The sequence below is a fragment of the Filicampus tigris genome, chromosome 10 (assembly GCF_054856515.1).
Source record: "Filicampus tigris isolate MCC_2025a chromosome 10, RoL_Ftig_1.0, whole genome shotgun sequence".
NCBI lineage: Eukaryota > Metazoa > Chordata > Actinopteri > Syngnathiformes > Syngnathidae > Filicampus > Filicampus tigris.
Window position 1 is genome coordinate 15,231,057 of NC_141226.1, and position 16,957 is coordinate 15,248,013.

The following is a 16,957-nucleotide window of genomic DNA, read 5'->3' on the forward strand; positions in this document are numbered from 1 at the left end:
GTGCTATAAATAGTCTGAAACTACTGAGAGGCTAGCTCAGTGACGTCACGCCAATTGCCCTTACAGGGCACACTCAGTTTGTGATCCGCCCGGATGACACTTGACGATCAGACGCGTCGCCACTTCTTCAGCTGATTTTTGACCACTTGTCTCTGTTTCACACGTTCTTCGTGGACCACAATGACGCCTGCCGATGTAAACAAACGCAAATAACGTAGTTGTCTATTAGCGTGTTGTTGTTTTCTAATCCCGTGCGGACTGTTTACTTCTGCGGCATGGTGAGTTTGCCCATGCCACTGTTTGATTTCGTTTCTATCAGCAACCATTGTTTTGTCCACTTGACCCTGCAGAGATGTGATGGATTATGTGATTTAAGTGAGCTTTACTGCTGCACTTGGGTTCTTGTCCTGGGGATAAATTTAGCCTGGTGCTGCAGCTTTAGTGATCTTGTGTCATTGTACTGCGAGTGCAGAGTCGACTCATGCCATAAAGTGTATGTGTTACTTTTTACACATGCCTCTAGTCAGACAGTTTCACAACTTTTAGCCATGGCGCAGTCATGGCACGTAGCCACCCAAAAAATGTAAACAAAAAAAACAAAACACAAACAGAAGTTGAGACACAGGTTACTTACGTACGGTATCATCTGCCATCCAGTGGAAGAGTGTTGAATTGTCCTTCCTGTCACTATACATAGCTGGATGGCATTGATTAGGGGGTGATCAAGTCTAGTCCTCAAGAGCCCCTATCCAGCCTGTTTTAGGTGTATCCCGATTCCAACACACCTGACTCAAATGATCAGATCATCAGCAATGTTTGCAAAAGCCTGATAACGATCCTGATTATTTGAATCAGGTGTGTTGCCGTAGGGATACATCTAAAACAGGCTGGATAGGTGATCTCGAGGACCGGACTTGGGTACCACTGGTATAGATAGTTGAAAAAAAAAATGGATACATTTGTAGTTTATGAAAAATATGTTTTGGACCAATTAAGAGAAATTGGATAATTTATCACAGCACACCTACTAATCTCTTAGGGCACGCTAATGTACCACGGCGCAGTGGTTGTAGTTCTCAACTGTTGTCCAGGATTTTCACACGATCCACTTCATCATGATCCACTTTTACAACTTCAAATTTGTAAAAAGACTACACATGCGTACATATTCAAAGAGCATTTATAGACAGTGAATTTCTAGACAGTTTTCATTGTGATGCAGTGCAGTTCTTCAGAAGAGGGGGGAAACAATTCCAAAAAAAAAAAAATCATGTTCCAGAGATTTAAAAACCGATTTTCATCTTTATATTTGGCTCTCATGAGATTGTGCAGTGTGACTGTTAGTGCTGCATATGTTGTATGACACTTGCAATCGCCGGTGATGTGCCTCAGGACTGGGAGGGCCCCCAGACGCTGTGTGAGCTATGCTTGGCTCAGGTGTGCTGCAGCCTGGATGAGCTGTGCAGCAAGCGAGCAGATGGCTCTTTGCTTCTCGCCTCGGCATCGCTTTTCCCTCAGCAGGTCGCTGACCAGCTACTGCACAAGATGGCGCAAGAAGGTCAGTCAGGAGTAGTCCATGAGGACAACCGGAGTTGTTGTGCAAGCTGTTGTTGAATACTTCATTCATTGTGATTTTGGTCTTAAATGGGAAATCAACCCAAACATATTTTTTTCCAAGAATATGTGCCAAGCAGGCCTACTAGTTGAAACACAGCATATTCTGATTAATATTGCGGTTGTGCGATATGAGTTTAGCAACGAAATCCACCCGTTTTTAGCAGTCTCAGGGGGCAGCCATTTTGTCTGCTGTCGACTGAAAATAACATCACAACTGCTCAGGGCTTAGGTCACGACCAATCACAGCTAGCCTGTTTTCTACTTCTGAGCCGTGATTGGTCATTACCTCAGACCTGGGTAGTTGTGATGTCATTTTCAGTAGACTGACGTGACAAAATGGCCGCCCCCGGAGATAGCTAAAAATGAGTGGATTAACTCTTATCCCACAAATGCAATATTTATCAGAATGCCTAGTGGGCTTGCATAGAACATATTCCTGAAAAAAATATGTTTGGGTTGATTTCCTCTCTAAAGGTGTAGATGTTTCAGAATTAGTTAACCTTGTCAAGGAATATATCAGATCACACAAAACACTTGTCACTTTTGCCTTTTAGAATTGTCTTCAGTTTTTGTTTTATAAATTAATTAATTCATACACAATACTGTCCAAGAGTATTAGGTCACCGGTGACCACTAGCTTTATATCCCCAAACCCGCTTGTGGACACCAGCGGTAAGAGATGCTGTCAAGCTGAAGAAAGAGTCCTATCGGGCCTTTTTGGCCTGCGGGCCTCCGGAGGCAGCTGACAGATACCGGCTGGCCAAGCGGAATGCATCTTTGGCGGGCGCTGAGGCAAAACTCGGGCGTGGGAGGAGTTCGGCGAGGTCATAGAAAACGACTTCCGGATAGCTTTTTATTCCTCCTCTTTGTTTATAAATGCCTTTAAGTCTTTTGTTTGTAAATGCATTTTGATGCTGTCAATGAACAATAGGTTATTTTAATAATTTTTAGTAAGGTACTTTTGTTCTGTTTGCTTTGCCTTTGAACGTCTTTAGCTGTCTGTTTGTAAATGCTTTTAGGTGTTCTGCTTTTGGTTGTGTGAAGCACGTTGAGTTGCCTTGTTTATGAAATGGGATATGAAATGTAAATAAAACGGTCTTGCCTTTATTTACAGTACAGTCATGGGCCACATAAAATGATGTGGCGGTCTCGATCTGGCCCTCGGGCCTTGAGTCTGACATCATGGCTATAAATAGATTGGAAACACTCTAATGCTTTTTGCTTACCCAGGAATACTGAATGATAAAACCATTGGGATTTTCCGGAACCACAAAGAGCTGCGTTTGAGTCGAGCCTGCATGCGCCGCTGTCTGGTGTCTGCGGAAGCATTTCGACTGGCCATCTGCCCTCACCGGCTTCAAGAACTGGATGCATCCTGGATCGCTGGCGACATCAGCGGTGCTAAAATCATCTCCAGCTTGGCGACCAACCTGAAGTGCAGATCCAGCCTGCACAAGTTGTCCCTGAACGGGCTCCGTCTGGACTGGGCCTCGCTCGGAAAAGACGGCTGTGACGTCAGCTCTCTGAAAGGCCTGCGGACGCTCAACCTCGCCAGCACTGACCTGACGGACGTTGTCTTAGAAGATATCTGCACTCTCCCGCAGCTGGAGGCCTTAGACATCTCCTGCACGGTCATCTCCAACCTGACAGCACTCCTTCAATGCAAGAACACACTCAGATGTTTGATCGGCCATCGCCTTCGGCAGCTGGATATGACGGCAGCAAGTTTGCTCTCCGTGCTCGGTCAGCTTCACGCTGTGAGACATTTGGACTTCTCGGATGACCATTTGCCAGCGGAGGACGGCGACTGGAGTGACGGAGATTCGGTTGTGCGTCTTCTGCGGGCCGGTCCCGAGGTTCTTCCTTCCTTGGTTTCTTTGGACGTGTCAGGTAGGAAGAGAATCAGTGAGGCGGCGGTCAGTGCCTTTGTGGAGGCCAGGAAGGAGCTGGTCTTTTTGGGTCTGCTATCTACTGGAGTTAGCTCCTGTGGTGCCCTGTTGAAGCAAAAAAAAGTCAAAGTAAGGATTTACTACCTCACTATGTTTTTTTTTTTTTAATGAATTAATTTATTTTGTATGCTTTAAAAGATTCACGCGTTTCACTACGACTCTACAAATGTACTGACTATGTTCAGTGCATTTCCTGTTTGACTGACAGTGATGGCGTGCGTGTGTTTAGGTAACTGGAGAGGCTAATGAGAAGCAGTTGTGCGAGGCCCTGAGAAGGTACAGGGACAGAGAGTGTTTCACCCGAGAGGCCCTCTTCCATCTCTACAATTTTACCACTGACTCGCACAAACCACAACCAGAAATGCTGGAGGTGATGGACTCCCGTTCATTCCCGTCGCTTCCTGTTCGGGCCATTAGAGCCAACATACCTTACGTATGAGTCATCTCTGAGAATGTCAACCTACATTTCACTTGAGGCCATCTTGATTATTAGCCAGCCACAATATGTACACCTGCCCTTTTCAGGCCTTTTAACAAACATTTCTCTAAATTGCCATATAATACACAATTGCCACCCAGGGATTGAGAGCAATTTACTGTTATTGTTGTGTTTGTTTGTAGTGATGTCAAATTTAATTGCATCATCCTGGGAGTTGTTTCTAATATTGTGACTCCAATATGAAGCTCGATGAGTGGCAAAATGTTATGCAAAACTACACTACAGTGGCACAAGTGCTGAGCAAGCAAACATTTTATCATACCATCCACAGTCAGGTTTTCTTGAAATTAAATGCCCGCATATCCTGAACCAACACGCTCATAATACAAGCAAGATCAAGTCCAAATGAAAATGAATGTTTTGTTGAGCTTAATTTACTAGTTAATGCCGTTTTATTTGCCTTTTTTCTTGCATAGCTCATAGTCTGGTTCTCACTCATGCACTGATTTGCTAGCTAGCAGCCAATCAGAGTGATCGATAGTCACCTACGGCCGACACCATGTTGCAGTCTGCGATTGATGGCCCATTCATTCATATCAAAAGCACAATGACACAAAAATCACTTCATTCTTCAAAATTGTAAGTAAACATTGCATTTGATTTAGGTTTGCTTGTATTATGAGTGTGTTGGGCAAGATTGGTGTACGTGTGCATTTTATTTCATGAAACCATGACTGCGGAGGGTATGCTAAACAATGATCTCTCAACCATGAGGTTTCCTTGCTGTGGTGCGAAAGTAAAGATTTGGATTGACATTGGCTGTAAACATGAGACGTTCTTTACCGAAGACAGAATCTTTTCGAGTTTGCGTTCAGAACAATTGTAAATGTGTTCGCAGTTAATACAGGGTCACCCCCCAAAAGACGGGCCCCAACTTTCAATAGACATCATTTCTTAATTTAAAAAGAAAATAAAAAAATGGGGAGGTTTAACTCGATTATTGTGTTCAGAACATTAAAACATTATACTCTTTGGCCTTTTCTTCTTCAGAAATCCATTTCAACTTTCCAAATTTTCAAATCCTATTCTTCTTTCGGGGCCCGTTTTTTTGGGGTCACCTTATATAAATCAATTGTGGCAGTCACAAGGAGTCTAAGAATATTGCATCAATGTGAAAATGGCAGGAAAATCATAGATATGAAAATTTTCATGGCGAGGCGGGTGGCCTTTGTCACCCCTGGCTGTACCCCTGGATCTGAATTTTATAATCACTTGCATTGCGGGCAACCGGATCCAGCAGATGGTGCTGCACCTTTGGCTGCAGTGGATGCCATGGCCTTGCATTGTGTTAGATTGTCGCATTGAAAATTGTTTGCCCATGGTGGAGTATTTCTTTTTCTTCGCTTTGGATTTCCACTGCAGCAGCTATCTGTCTTCAGATGTAAAAATGCACTAATGTGCACAAATGTCTAATATCCGCAGATGTATAGCTGCAGACAGTCAAACGTGAGCGCACAGTTGAACTGAATAAACCTGTGGTTGACTGGGCTGTTGCATATCTTGCAGTTAGTGCTGAGGGCCATGCAGAGCCACCCTGCATGTCTTCACGTCCACCTGGTGGCCACGGCGTGTGTGTTCAATCTCACCACTCAGGACCAGGCCGAGGCTATGCCCGTGGGCCTGCTCTGCTCGACCGTCACGCAGCTGCTGCACAGCATGAAGACCTTCCATGAACATACGCAGGTGTCGCTTTCTTTCTGTCTCTTTCTGTCCAACGTCAACTTAGCTAACAATGGTGATTCCTAAAGTGGTTAGTGTTGACCAATATGTATTTTGATTTCAAATAATTTCAAAGGGCAAGGAACTTTACATCATGTCGAATTCCAGCCTCAATAAAATTTGCCTGTCATTAGGGTCCAACCCTGTCTAATGTAAGTGAGCGACTGTAAACTCCGCCCCATATGCTGCTCGGCCAATTGAGAGTCTGGCTTTTTGTTACTCTGTTAACTTGGGGTGACTCTAGCAGAGCCCAGAGTGTGTGTGTGTGTGTGGGGGGGGGCGGAAACAGCGCAAATCAAGACTCCAAAATCTGCTCCAAAATCATTAGAGCATATGCAAATTCCACACAGGAAGGCCGGATTTGAACCCTCGACCTCTGCACTGTGAGGCCGACGTGCTACCCAGTCGACAACCGTGCCGCCCGCAAGAGACATTTTTACTATAATTACAGTTAGTTTGATTTATTTTTATAAATAGATGCAGTTTCAGTTAGTTTGTAATTTTTTAAGTGCAATTTTGTTTTTATTTGATCTCGTTAACGAAAATGTTTTTTTTTTTTTTATTTTAGTTTCAGTTATTTCATTAGTTTTCATGAACTAAAATAACCTTGGTCACAACTACAGTCAACTGTTTCCATATATTTCAGGTCCAAAAGAATTGTCTTCTGGCACTCTGCAGTGAGTATATCCTTCAGGACGTCCCCTTTGACACGTCAGTTTATTTTCATTCCGTTACATTAAGATATTTGAGCTCACGGATGCACAGTAGCCCATATCATCAGTGCAATCTTTGGCCTATATGCTGCTTTTCCCAATGTGTGATAGGAGTGCAGGAAATGTCTCTCACGGCCTGTGTGCACGTTTTTGGTGGTTTATTTGTGTTCCTCATACGTGCTGTGATCATGGTTCAGGTATTTAGCAGCTACGCTGGTGATTAACTGGCTGAGCAGTCACGAGGATCCCACCCTTCAGAGGATGGCTGTCGCTGTCATCTCCATTCTGGTGGCCAAGGTCAAGTGTGACATTAATGTGCAGTAGGAACACACTTGAGCACCTGTCGCTTCCTCCCGCCTGCTCACAGCTCTCGAAGCAACAGTACATACTGTAAGACAACTGCGAGCTTGAACGCATCCCAGTTAAATGGACCAATTTTCCTCTGGGATACACGAAAAGCTTATTTTATTCATGTAGACAAATAGATAAGTAGACTAATGATCAAAAATGTTTTTTCTAACTTTTTTACATTAGTAATGCAAGTTAGCTTTTGTAGATGAATAATATGTAATATAGTTAGTAATATTTGTGAATTAAGGGTTAGTTTCAGCAACAATTGGAGTTTTTTTCTGAAACGTTGGAGCTAAGCATTACAACTCATGGTCAAATCTGTATTGCGCAAGCTTTTATAGGTCAAACTTACAAACAAAAAATGAAATATCTTAAGAAAATGATGTGCAAGAAAAATAGTAAAGATATTTTTGAAATCAGTCAAAATATGTTTAGGGACACATGAAAGACACCTCTGATTAAAATTTGCAGTTGACCAGTGCAATTAACAGAGCTGGGCGTTTTACAAAACAATTGCCGTCTATTTATCGCCTCCCGCCTACAGCCAGGAAGGCGTACCCTTTCGCCCTCCGTTTATCTGCCATTTTGTCCGGCCGGAACAAATAACAATTACATAGATGGAAAAAAATGGGCTTTTGACTATGCTTAGTCGGACTATTTTTTTTAAATTTCCCATCTATCGATAATTTCCTACACAATGGGCATCCGTCATGGGCGGATAGGCGTGGGCCAGTGCGTCACATAGGCGGAATGTCCGGGTCTGGTAATTAAATCCTTAAAAGCGTCTTTGAATTTTTTTTTTTTTTTTTTTACAGTTATCCACAGCGGAGGTTGCAAAGCTTGGGGAGGATGTCTTCATAATGAAAGTATGTTTTCAGTTATTGCGTACACATTAACTGCGCATACAGTGCATATAAAAAGTCTCCTTACTCCTATTCAAATGATACATTTTTGTGATGTAAAAAAAATGTAAACAAAATTAATTCTTTCAAAACTTTTTCCACCATTAATTTGACCTACAACCTGCACAACTCAATTAATGAAAATAGTTTTGAGAGGAGAAGCAAACGTAAACAACTGACATTAAATGGTTGCACAATTGTGCACACCTTATGGGACGTACAGTGAACTTTTCATGGGGAATATAAAGATTTTATTTTCCCCAATCGAGTTGTACAGATAAAATAGGTCACATGTTTTAACGTGATAAAACATGTTAGGAATTGTTTTACCTTGGTCTGAGTTTTTCACACAAAGAGGGCACTTCAACAGGGGTGTGTTGACTTTTTATATCCACTCAATGAAAGTTTCTCTTGTTCTCTTTTTCCGTACGTCTGTTTCACTCACCTACTCTATTTTCCTTCAGCTGCTACATCAATGCGTTGACTTGCTGTCACTCTGTCGTCACATGCGCTCGTCCTTCTCAGCTTACTGTTGCTCCGTTATTCAATCTCTATTTTGGTTTGTGTGCATACACTCAAATTTACCCCTTTGCTTGAGTTATTTCTATTGCTGTTATTCATTTCCCATCATTGACACAGCAAAATCATTAAGTCGTCTTTCTCGTATTTAACTCTTTCAATGCCGGCCATTTTAAAAAAGAGACCCTCTTGAGTGCCAGCCAATTTAGAGCATTCTGACTGACCTTTCAAGGCTCACTGTTTTATGATTATTTAAACATAGAAAGTACAAAATATTAGACTCTTCTTTCATCACGCAGAAAAAGTTTGTTTCTACCTAATTCCATTTTTTTTTAGGAAAACATGAGTTGGTTTCTTCCAAATCACCTTTCAGTTTTTTGTGAAAAGAGATCTTTAAGTCACAACAGTGACTTTGACGCTAATAACTTCTGCTTTAGTGACGCCTCAAACATCTGAATATCTTTTGTTCTTTAAAATGCTAACAACAACAATGAAAATGTGATTTTGATGATAAAATAATGTGTTTTTACGATGAACCACCAGTGTAACAATTCAAAATTTGACAAACATTGCGAACTATTTAGTAAGTAGGAGTCGTATTTAGTAGTGTGTGTGCGTGCATGCGTGCCATGCACGTGTATTTACATAATTACGTCATCACTTCTACTTCTAAATTGAAATCATCTGTTATTTTTTATTCTCTTTTGTGGCTTCTTTTGCCACAAGACAAACATTTCAATCAATCACAAGCTGCTTATAACGGTCGCATTTTGAAGTTCCTCAGTTGGCCTTTTCCACCCATCCTCATTAAAAAAAAAACATTAGTTGACGGCACTTGAGGTTGTCTGTGCTCAAAGAGTTAATCCCCATGTAAGCCTTCTTGCCACGATTCCCACCAGTCTTTGTATTTTTTTCTTCAACAGCAGCTGCTGGCTATCGTGCAGCAGAGGGCGATGTTCGGAGTGGTCGACTCCACTCTGAAATCTGCTCTGAGAGCTTTGTGGAACCTGACAGATGAAATGCCCGTAGCGGCCCGCAACTTCATTGATTGTAACGGCTTGGAGCTGTACGAAGAAGTTCTGGAGGTAGAGATGCCGGGACACACAATGCAACCCACGAACTGCAAACTACAAACACATTTCACCTTAAATTGTGTTGTTGAGACCTTTTTTGTATGTCATCAAAACTGGACGTTATTGCCACAGCCAAGGAGGTATTGATTTTTTTATTGCGTTTGTTTGTACGTAACTCGGTCCACAAGTAGTATGACAATGGCTGATTTTAATATGAACACACCGCCACAATGGATCTGAAATAAAGATTTAATGGAAGTGAAGTCTGTTTAATTTAGGAATCACGACAATCTTTTTCAGCAGCGAGTATTTGGACAACTGACATACTTGTCATTGTAAATGTAAACACATTTTACATGCCATTTGAAAAAAAATGACTATTAGGTGTTCTTCCAAGTGTGGCCTTTTCAAATTCGGCTGGGGATGCACACATTGGTAATGCCATTAAAAGTGCACAATTGAGAAAAAACGTGCAGAATCAAAAGCTGCAATGTAAAACCCTTCATACAGCACTCTTCAAGATTTTACATTTTGTTCCTGTTTATCATGGAAAATACCATTCATGGCACATAAATAAAATCTAGTTCTATCAGGTTGTAATTTGTTTTGTTTTTAGTAGGTTGCTATTACATGCTGTTACCTTGCATCCAGAAGAAGTTCTTTGAACTTTTAAGATTCTGGATCTTAGCCTTTTAATTGTGGATTTTGCAGGTAAAAAGTTTGAGCCTTGGCTCGCTGAGTGTTCTTGTTTTTTTTTTTGTTTGTTTTTGTTTTGTTTTTCAGTCCTACTACAATGAATCTTCTATTCAGCAGAAAGTTCTCGGGCTCCTGGTGGGTTCATTTTGTGTTGCAACACGACTTTAGAATTAGGCTAATGTGACACAATGTCATCTATTTCTATTGTTTCTTTAAACTAAAAACTCGTGTCACTATGCTGCAGAACAACATCGCGGAGGTGGAGGAGTTGCAGACAGCGCTTATGGAAGGCGACTTGTTGGAGCACATCCTCAGCCTCCTGCAAGACACCCAGATCGAAATGGGAGTCCGTTACTTTGCTGGGGGCGTTCTTGCTCACGTCACCTCCAGGCCAGAGGCTTGGATCCTGGATGAGAAGCTACGCAGCGCTATATTAAAGCAGCTGGTGTGTGCGCAAGTGAAACACAAACAGATGAAGGGAACTCTAGATCTAATCAATTGTTTTTGTTTCCTCACAGCACGTGTCCATTGTAGCCTGGACACAACTGGATAAAGAAATGGTATTTTACAGGTGGGTTAGAGTTATTCTGTTATTTTGATTATGGGGATGAGTCAAATGGGGACCCGTTAATATTTAAAAAGTGTATGTAATCTATCGAAAATTCTTAAAACAGCTGGGTCAAGAACAACTTCCTGGGTTGCCTTTTACATTCCAGAAAGTTGGGTCGAATTGGCTCAAGTTAGAGGGTTGGTCTAATTTTTGACCCAGCAGTTTAAATGGTGTAGTTATGTGCATCGCTCCATTATAAGAGATTTCGACACGTATCTCGATACTTGAGGTACGATATTATTCAAGAATGTTCCATTTTCAAGAGATTCAGTTTGAGTCAGTGTGATTGAGTTTCTAACCTTTAAAACTGCTCGGTCAAAAGTAACCAAATTTTGGTCAAAAATTGGACCGAACTCATCTGCTTCTTGGGTTGATTTGACCAAACTTTTTTTTTTTTTTTTTTATCAAAACAGCACAATATTATGGTTTTGTACAGAAAATGTATATTTTGTACTTTGTACAATCATTTTGGTCAAATTGACCCAAGTAGCAGGTTAGTCAGATTTTTTTTTTTTTTAACCAAAATTGGGTGATATTTCACCCATCGGTTTCAAGAGTACATGGTACGTCCTTTTCTTTTGTCATGTTTATTAATATCACAATCTCAATACCTGAGGCGCAATACCATTCAAGGACGGTACTTTTAAAAATGTTCCGATTCAGTTCCGTTTGGTTAATCAAAATGGATTTTCCGATTCTTTCTGTTATCTCAACAAAAAGTATTGAATGAATCCTCCCAATACAGCGCTGTTGTTAGATGTCATTCGATTTTGGAGATACACCTAATGGTGCAGGGGGTCGGCATCATCTTTGTCTTTCCGTTTAGGTCATTCCGCCCATTTTGCCACTTGCTTCAGACACATCAACCCACGGGGGTACAACTGTGGGCTGTGTGGGCCATTCATTTTGTCATCACGCAAAACGGTAGGTTTCGTCTTGCTGGATGATCTGACTTCATCTGTCCTTGTAATACTATGCGTTTTCCTCCTCATTGTACATCAGCCTCAGGGCCCTTACACGTCAGCATGAGCTAGATACGGATTCACATGGGGAATATTTTCCGAAGTGGGCGGTTGTCAGTCAATGCAAACCTCTCTCACCCGCCCTTTCTTGCTCCATCCTCCTCTCAGCCTCACATTACAGCCGGATGCTGGAGCGGGAAGGCGTGACTGAACTTCTGAAGGCTCTGGCTGCACATTCCGACACACACACCATCATTAGGGGACTCTCGCAGAGCATCTTGCTTATGCTTGAGCGCCAACGCCCGGGGCCCTTCAACAAGCAGGCAGAGCCTCACAGCTCTTAGCAGAATGGTTTGCTTTTGTATTCCATGAGGGACTTGTGAATGTGTGTGCTAAGATTGCGAGATGCAATAAAACCAAAGCATAAATAGTTCATGTAAACCCACGTTTTGTGGGGGGGGGGGGGAGAGAGATGGAAAGATGGCTGTTTTATTTATGTATTAGATAAATCATATGATAGATATGTAACTATTTTATGTGTGCAATAATTTTGGTAAACAAAGTGTTTAATTACATATATTTAAGTGAAGGAGGACACAATTTTGAGTTCAAATTGCTTGAATAAATCTGAGCCCAATCCCAAATAAAGACATTGAACACTTGGCGCCTGTTTGCACAACTTGCCACCAGAGGGTGCTTGAGTGCTTTGGCTTCAGGGCTGATGGTGCGAAATGGACATCGGATCTGATTTGTATGTTCCTTGTAAGTAACTTTATTTACCGTTCTCATTGCTCTTTTTTTCAATAATAGCTAATGGAGAAAAATATTAGTTGGACCACACCTTGAACCACAAACAAGGACCAAAAAAAAAACCCCAAAACAATGTGTGTTTAACTTTATACAGTACTGCAGGAGATTTACATAATTTGGTCTTTATGTAATTTATGATTTTTCCAACATATATTATTTTGTATTATTATTCCTAAAAATGTTGCAAAAAAAATGCAAAGATACTGTATGTTTTGCTTGAACCAAGTTATTTTACTTGAACCAAACCATTCCTTCAAAATGGTTGGCTTTTTTTCTACCACACCAACTCATGTTTCCAAATCATTGCCATGCACAAGGCAGAATTCTTGTGTCATCAGCGAAGAATGTAAAATGTGGAGTTTTTGAAACCATACACAGATCATTCATATGAAGTAAAATGACCAAGTGCTTAACACTGACCCATGAAGGCCACAGGTCACGGTTTGGAGCTGTGAGTCAGCTCCACTTACATCTATATATTGTATATAAATAACCAATTTAAAAGATGCTTTTATGAGTGCCATTCTCATTCAAATGCATACCAAAGTTGTGACTGAAGTGTACGCTCAAATTGGATTACTTAACATGAAATTGCATTTCTGACTTGTAAACTCATAGCTGACTTGAAGGTGCAAGTCATCTTTAAATATAAAATGTCACATTTGGAATCACTTTCATACTCAGAATTTAGATTAAACCAAATCCACTTAATATGTTAACTAAAGAGCTTCGGGCAGATTTTCTTCTTTGGCTTTCTGGTTCTCCATTTGCACTATTTAAGATGGCTTAGCTGACTGCTGACATCACACCCGTATCACTCTGATCATCTCGCTCTCCTATTAAAAAGTGCACAATCATACTTGCCAAAATGATAACATTTTCTTTCAAACGGGAGGATAAAGACAGAAATAGAGATGACACAAGAAAACTGCCAAAAATATCTGGAGGAAAAATAAACAAAGCCTGAGGGGGGACTAAAAAGAGACCAGCTGCAGATAAGAGGGATAAAGTGAGCGAAAAGATATTTAAGAGCATTTCAGGCTTGGCACGTTGAAGAAAAATATAGCTGGACAATTTGCAGAGTCCATGTGTCTGTCTTTGTCCCTTCGAATTGGAGCTTATGGATTTTCATTATCTCACTTGTGCAGATGCCTCTATTGGATCAGCGTGTGAACCTGTCTGGGCACAACCAATGCCGATGCTTGCCATTGTTGTTGTGGAGCATACATACTGTATATTTTTCAGAGCACAAAAGGACACACCATATCCTTTGAAATGACTTTGGGGAGGGGCACGGAGCCGCTAGGCCCCTCAGCCTGTGTGCGGATATGGAAAAGCATCAACAGCATCCGCCATTCTGCAAAGCAACTTCCTGTTGTCCATCAATCATCAGCCAGAGGACAGCTTCTCATAACAGGCACTGTGTACTACAGCACAAAAGTGGAATTGATGCAGGCCTTTTCTGCATGCCCAAACGCCATCAGAAGCACAGACCAGCATTTCCAACAGTCCTTTGTCTTCAATTCGCAACATGTGTCTTGGCTGTGCAGCATCTAGTCGTTTTTTGCTTAATTTTTTTGTTGTCCAGTCAGATTTCAATGGCTATTGCCATGTTAAATGTAATCTTCCCCAGACCTTCAGAATCCTCAATGCTGGTGTAGAGCCAACACACAGTGGCTTATTTTCAAGTATCAGATTTTAGATTTCGGACTCTGTGCCTTCGTGCAGGCTCATAGTGACACCTTTAATTTTCCGTCCGATTGGTTCAGCTAAATAGTCTGCTTTGTTTACCCTTCTAATTGGTTGATCTTCGAAAGATTAAAGATTAATTTACAGGCAAGGACGATGTCGGACCTGATTAAAATACATAAGGTGTGCTTTTTAAGAAAAACTAGACGTTATAAGGCCAGGCCAACAGACATCATTGCTGGCTGGCTTGTTTTAACCCTTAAAGAGGAAGTCAACCGAAACATATTTTTTTCAAGAATATGTTCTATGCAAGCCCACTAGTTGACACAAGGCATTTGGATAAATATTGCGGTGGAATAAGAGGTATAAGAGGTATCCACTCGTTTTTAGCCATCTCTGGGGGCGGACATTTTGTCACTTCTGTCGACTGAAAATGACATCACAACTACTCAGGGCTTATAGGTAACGACCAATCACAGCTGACCTGTTTTCTGAAGCTAAGCCGTGATTGGTCGTTACCTGAGCCCTGAGTAGTTGTGATGACATTTTCAGTCGACAGAAGTGACAAAATGGCCGCCCCCAGAGATGGCTAAAAACGGGTGGATTTTTCTGCTTAACCCATATTCCACAAACGCAATATTAATCAGAATGTTTTAACTCGTGGGCCTGCTGGGAACATATTCTTGAGAAAAATATGTTTTGGTTTCTTTCCCCTTTAAATTGATTTTTGGACCACTTTCAAAGCAGTATGTATGAGCTAAAGCTAGCATACGCAGACAGGCATGACCAAAGAAAGTAGGTCTGTTATGTCTGCATCAGCATCTCTGGTGAACACATACAATGTGTTTTTTCTCATTTTTAATTTTTTTATAGTGATCAATATTGATTGTGAACTTCTATATTATACTGTACAGGTTTGTAGTTATTTAGAGGTGATGTATTGGAAGATAAAGGTAATTGCGTTCCTTGCTTTAGTAATAATGGTATTCATCTTCAAATACAGTCCGTGAAATGCCTCTTTAATACAACGTCTTGTTATATACCATTTTTGTCGGGTTTTTTTGCAACCTGATGGTGTTTTAAAGAGATTAGGTCATTTAAATCCCGAGGCCCAGAGCCAAAACTCACCCCCCGCCACTGAAACAAGTGCTATAGAAACAGGAAATACTGTATTATATAACAATACAAATAGAAACAAATCAGGCTTTAGTGTGACGAAAGTAACAACTCTTTAAACGGAAAAGCAAATTTAACAGAGAAGGCCTCACCATACATAGTTGGCATGTTTGCCAGTGTCTGCCTAAGCATTTTATATAACTTGCGCTCAAGCTAATTTGATGCTGTCATGTCTATGCGGCAGTGATTATAAGTGACTTATATATTAAACTGGAATGCAGGCTCCCAATTCTTCATCCCCCATGTCTAAATTTGTAAGTCATTCTGCTCCTCCATGAGAAGGATTTTCTTCCTATTTGGTGAGTGCGTGTGTGAAGTAGATGAGATGGCCTATTATGGCGAGTTAGAGACGCTCGTATTTGATGTCACATCTCCCGTCAGCAAGCGACGTGGCAACTATTCCGCCTTGAGTTCCGTAGATCCACAAAAGTGAGCAGAAGCGTAAACACCCACAGGCTTCCAAATGTCTACGTTGGAAAGCATTTGTCCATTTTCAGATACGACTGCGGCCAGATGGATGAGTGTACACTATATGTGCTGTCCATGTTGTTAGCATGCATGGATGGATGGAGAAGACACTTGGAAATAAATAACCGCATCTTTTCTTTAGCGCTGAAGAACACTCAGTATCTATACGACATTAATACAAGTGTGGCGCAAAAGAAATTTGTCTTCACAAAAATTGGCACTGTGTTCAGTGAGTTTTTAATTTTAACAATGAAATATTTCACTATCGTAGTAGTTACTTTGCAGTGATGTAAAATTATTGTGTCATACTGAAAGCTGTTTAAAATTATGTTACCATTCTGAGAACCTTCAGTCTCTAATTAAATGGCTTCCTCTGTCCGTGTTGTATTCTTTTATATATTTAAACAGCTTTTATCATAAGTATCAATATAATCATGTTTTTTTTTCTTTTGGGAAATCACATAATCACAATCACGAGTTAAATGACGGTTGTATTGTATTGGTTTATGCAGCTAAATGAAGTATTAGTTTGACTATTAACTTCCAAATACATATTCACTTTTAACATTATTTCGTAACATCATTTTTTTGTTTGTATTGTTTTTTTGTTTTGTTTTTGTTTTTTGCATGTGAGTTTGTGTTTTTCTTTGTCACATTTGTCTGGCTGAGTGCTTATTTTGACAGAATCAGTTTACACTGAAGATGCCAGAAGGTAAAATTGAGAATATTGTTGGACTTCACAGTACAGTGTATCACCAGCAAGTTAGCTTTTCGAGTGACAGAAATAAAGAAGAACGATTGCATGTACATATTTATTAAAGAAAAAAAAAGAATAGATATTGCATGTGTAATGACATTGCTCCGGTTTTAGGCCATGCTCTAATAAATAGCCTCACAGGGCAGCATCATTTTTGCAGTCCTACTATGTGCACCCATGTAGTTATAACTGGACACACACACACGCATAGTAAAGTGCATTTTGTGTAAATTAAGGTTGACTCGTGCCAAAATGTCAGCAAAACATGACCTTCTTGTTTCCATCCAGCTGCAGTGAATATTTTTGCAAAAGAGAGCAGACACACGCATTCATTCCTGAGTTTCTTCTTTCACCTTCATGATAAAGAAATATGATAATAGCAGTCACTGGATCATGAAAATGACTTTAATATAAAGTGGTGTACTACACAGTATACAGTATTGAATA

General features: G+C 40.7%; 1 protein-coding gene across 1 annotated transcript; it reads left to right on the forward strand.

The window, feature by feature from the left end:
• The first annotated feature begins 49 nt into the window (after positions 1-49).
• Positions 50-12,245, forward strand: LOC147141003 (protein zyg-11 homolog). The gene is made up of 14 exons (XM_086044136.1): positions 50-278; positions 1,393-1,558; positions 2,848-3,635; positions 3,796-3,936; positions 5,572-5,748; positions 6,431-6,495; positions 6,695-6,794; positions 7,664-7,714; positions 9,193-9,354; positions 10,126-10,173; positions 10,283-10,483; positions 10,557-10,609; positions 11,475-11,572; positions 11,779-12,245. Exons 1-14 carry the CDS (start codon positions 276-278, stop codon positions 11,952-11,954), a joined length of 2,229 nt encoding a protein of 742 aa, XP_085900262.1. The 5' UTR covers positions 50-275; the 3' UTR covers positions 11,955-12,245.
• Positions 12,246-16,957: the final 4,712 nt, after the last annotated feature.